Source organism: Ruditapes philippinarum, unplaced genomic scaffold, assembly GCF_026571515.1.
Source record: "Ruditapes philippinarum isolate M1 unplaced genomic scaffold, ASM2657151v2 ctg4680_1_1_1_1, whole genome shotgun sequence".
NCBI lineage: Eukaryota > Metazoa > Mollusca > Bivalvia > Venerida > Veneridae > Ruditapes > Ruditapes philippinarum.
Window position 1 is genome coordinate 1 of NW_026853066.1, and position 4,557 is coordinate 4,557.

Genomic DNA, 4,557 nt, shown 5'->3' on the forward strand with positions numbered 1-4,557 from the left:
CCCTACTCTAAATTTTACACAAAAAAATGATGGAAATGGCTTTTTATATTTTTAGAAATTTCCCAAATTCTTTATAGAAAGTTCTCCCCCCGCTTTAAATTTGGAAAAAAAATGAAGTGAGTTTTTGTAGAAATAACACTTAAGGGACGTGGAATGGACCAAAACGTATGTGCGTTACCGATTCATTTCGCGGAACGGTCTTTTTCCATTGTTTGCACCTAATCCTGGCCTAGGGGGCTGCTTCACTTCACAAATGGGCAAGCGTCAGAATGAATTTTTTTTTTTTTTTTAAAACAACATTTTATGTTAAGATAACGTTCAACATCTTAAAAAATAAAGATCACGATATTGAAAAAGGCGTGGAATGATCTAAAGAAGTGTTACTAATGTATTTCCGGTTTTATTGTTTGTACTATTCTTAGTTGTCTTTAGGCTGTTAGGCTGCTAGGCTGCCAGGCTGCTAACTTCACAAATTTCGAAGTGTCAAAAAAATGTTCAATATTTAAAAAAAGTAAAGTACGCGATACTGAAATAGGCTGCTAGGCTGCCAGGATGCTAGGCTGCCAGGATGCTAGGCTGCCAGGCTGCTATGCTGCCAACTTTAGGCTGCTAGGCTGCCATTTTTTCTTTACAAAATAATGCTACGGAAGTAAAGCTTACATATCATCAATATCTGAGATTTCGGTTGGAAAGTAGGGAGCTTCCTTAAGTTTGGTTATTCTGGCCAGCCGGAGATCCACGTGATAAGTACATGTAATTTGAATCTACATTATGGAATAAACCAATTGTACTTTGCACATGTTTTACTGTATCTGCTCTTACTAGCTCTAGGCGACTAGACTCTCGGTTGCACACCAAGTCCAAATATCAAAAATAAGTCAAAATTATAGTTATACATAAGTTTTGCAAAGACACCGCGAAATAAAAAGGTTTCTTTTGTAATTTAAATAGAGAAATTAAAGCTATTTTTATCTGACACACACTAAAGCAAATGAATATAACGTAAATACTTTGTATAAGAAAAATAGAAAAAGATATAAAAGACAATGATAATGGCTTTAATGATTATTAAACTGTTTTGTTTTTCCAACACTTTTACAATCTAAAACATTTATACATTAATGACTTTTTATAACTATCTGCACATAGAAAGATAAAAGGAAATAGTTTTTCTACTTTTAATCAAATTTATCGCTAAGTGTTGAGATTATTTATTTTATGTCTTCTTCCTTTGATATCATTAATGCTAGGAATTTTAATTATCTAATAGAATGCAAACACGCTTCCACGTGACACGAATGGAATTTATAAAAAACAGGTGTTTTGCCCTTTAGGAAAGCGCTTGGTTGCTTATATGGTATTTTCCTGTAGCAAGGATAAATATTCCAAATACAAATTAAGGAAGTTCTAATTCAAGCCGACTGTTTGATATTAAAAGTATGGATTTTAATCCGGCCACCTTATATATATTGTTATGTACAGGTAAGTAACCTTTATTTTAATTTTTAAGTCTTTGTAAATTTTTATTTTAATGTTATTGTCTATAAACACATTTATAATAAAAACGTTACTACTGTGATTCTTAAGAAAATGAGTATTATTTCCCTCAAAAAAATGTGAAAATCGCATGGAAGGAATTAAAAAGACAAACATGTTACATTAACATTTATTATTTGAAACCATACACATTTTTAGTGTTTAATATCCACAGATTTAACGGAATTAAGTGAGATTTGAGCATTGAAATTGTCATTAGCAGTATTGAATTTGCATCGTTTTTATACACTTGTTTTGTACATATTTTGATTTGAAATTCGAGGACAGTATATCATATCTGTTCAGTATTTTATTCTTTCTTTTTATTTTTATACTTGTATGATTATTTTAAAAATAGAACAAGAAACAGCTTAAGTCCCTTAAGCAAATCTTCTTATTTTAATTTAAACCATGATTTTTTTAGGCCAAACGGGACATTTTCCCCTGGAAAAGAAGTGATGGAACATTCAACCGGCCGTTATTCCCTGTGATTTTAAAAGGTTTCAATATTCCCCAAAAAATGGGCAGGACCTAAGGGGGGCCGCGAAACCCTCTAAAAAACAGGACAGATTAAAAGAAATGAAGAGAATATAAAAACGGGGATTTTTTGATGACCCGGGCCCCTTTGAAAACTCCAGGGGCATTGTTCTAAAACATGATGGCAATTTTAAACCCGTTCGGATGACAGTGGGGAACCAGGTTTAAACAACAGGAATTGAAAGTTCAATTTTTACGTTTCCCAAAAATGTTATTATATTCAAGTAACATTTCATTTTAGCATTTCCCTCCGGATTTATGCTAGTGTTTTTAAAATTGGCTTTCACAGAAAACCCCAACCCTTAACACGAATGGATGACAACCCTACAATTAAAATTTTAAAAGTTTTTGGGGAAAATAAAAATAAGGGTTATAATTTTTAATGTTTTTAAAATTTTCCAGTTACAAAAACTTTTTTTTTAAAAGGGTTTTCCCAACCTTTTGGCATGTTTTTTAATTCAGCTAACCCCAGAAAAAAATATTTTGGGCTCCCAAATTAAAACCCTTTAATCAACATATAAATAGGTCATTAATGCTTATTGTGTTTAGATATTAGGGTTTACAAAGCCGTTTTAAAACAAAAAAGAAAAAGAAAAAGAAGAAAAAAACAATTTTCTTCCCTTTTGTTTGAATTTTACAAATTTGGGGACCCCTTAAAGTTAAAACACATTTAACCCCAAAAAATTTTTACCTTTTTAAAATTTATAATTTTTCCCGATTTTTTAAAACCCGGGGGGGAAAATTCTACCCGCTTCCACAAGGGGGAACACAACAGCGGTGTTTACTTGGGTTGCCCTATAACCCACCTTTTGGGAAATTTTTCCATTGGCTTTCCCCTTTTTTAACAACCTTTATCCTGTTTTCCAAAAGTTAAATAAACCCCTTTTGACGAGGGAAGTTCCGTTCTTTTTGGTATTATTCCATTTTAAAGCGAGATTGATTTGTTTTTCAATAATTTTGACTGCCCTTTACTTACCCATGACAATTTTCCCAAATTTTAATAAAAACAATTTCATTTACTATGACAATAAGAGTTACTATGACAATTTTAGTTACTATGACAATAAGAGTTACTATGACAATTTCAGATACTATAACAATAAGAGTTACTATGACAATTTCAGTTACTATGACAATTACAGTTACTATGACAATTTCAGATACTGTGACAATAAGAGTTACTATGACAATTTCAGTTACTATGACAATAAGGGTTACTATGACAATTTTAGTTACTATGACAATAAGAGTTACTATGACAATTTCAGATTCTATGACAATAAGAGTTACTATGACAATTTCAGATACTATGACAATAAGAGTTACTATGACAATTTTAGTTACTATGACAATAAGAGTTACTATGACAATAAGAGTTACTATGACAATTTTAGTTACTATGACAATAAGAGTTACTATAACAATTTTAGTTACTATGACAATAAGAGTTACTATGACAATTTCAGATTCTATGACAATAAAAGTTACTATGACAATTTCAGATACTATGACAATAAGAGTTACTATGACAATTTCAGTTACTATGACAATAAGAGTTACTATGACAATTTTAGTTACTATGACAATAAGAGTTACTATGACAATTTCAGATACTATGACAATAAGAGTTACTATGACAATTTCAGATTATATGACAATAAGAGTTACTATGACAATTTCAGATTCTATGACAATAAGAGTTACTATGACAATTTCAGATACTATGACAATAAGAGTTACTATGACAATAAGAGTTACTATGACAATTTCAGATTCTATGACAATAAGAGTTACTATGACAATTTCAGATACTATGACAATAAGAGTTACTATGACAATTTCAGATACTATGACAATAAGAGTTACTATGACAATTTCAGTTACTATGACAATAAGGGTTACTATGACAATTTTAGTTACTATGACAATAAGAGTTACTATGACAATTTCAGATTCTATGACAATAAGAGTTACTATGACAATTTCAGATACTGTGACAATAAGAGTTACTATGACAATTTTAGTTACTATGACAATAAGAGTTACTATGACAATTTTAGTTACTATGACAATAAGAGTTACTATGACAATTTTAGTTACTATGACAATAAGAGTTACTATGACAATTTCAAGATACTGTGACAATAAGAGTTACTATGACAATTTTAGTTACTATGACAATAAGAGTTACTATGACAATTTCAGATACTATGACAATAAGAGTTACTATGACAATAAGAGTTACTATGACAATAAGAGTTACTATGACAATTTCAGATACTATGACAATAAGAGTTACTATGACAATTTCAGATACTGTGACAATAAGAGTTACTATGACAATTTTAGTTACTATGACAATAAGAGTTACTATGACAATTTCACTTACTATGACAATTTTAGTTACTATGACAATAAGAGTTACTATGACAATTTCACTTACTATGACAATAAGAGTTACTATGACAATAAGAGTTACTATGA

General features: G+C 30.3%; 1 protein-coding gene across 1 annotated transcript; it reads left to right on the top strand.

Moving 5' to 3' along the window:
- Positions 1-3,197: 3,197 nt before the first annotated feature.
- LOC132732966 (TBC1 domain family member 5 homolog A-like) lies at positions 3,198-4,215 on the top strand (the record flags this gene model as incomplete). The annotated part of the gene is made up of 1 exon (XM_060719511.1): positions 3,198-4,215. A coding segment is annotated over one exon (1,018 nt), but the record flags the coding sequence as incomplete, so codon positions are not given.
- Positions 4,216-4,557: the final 342 nt, after the last annotated feature.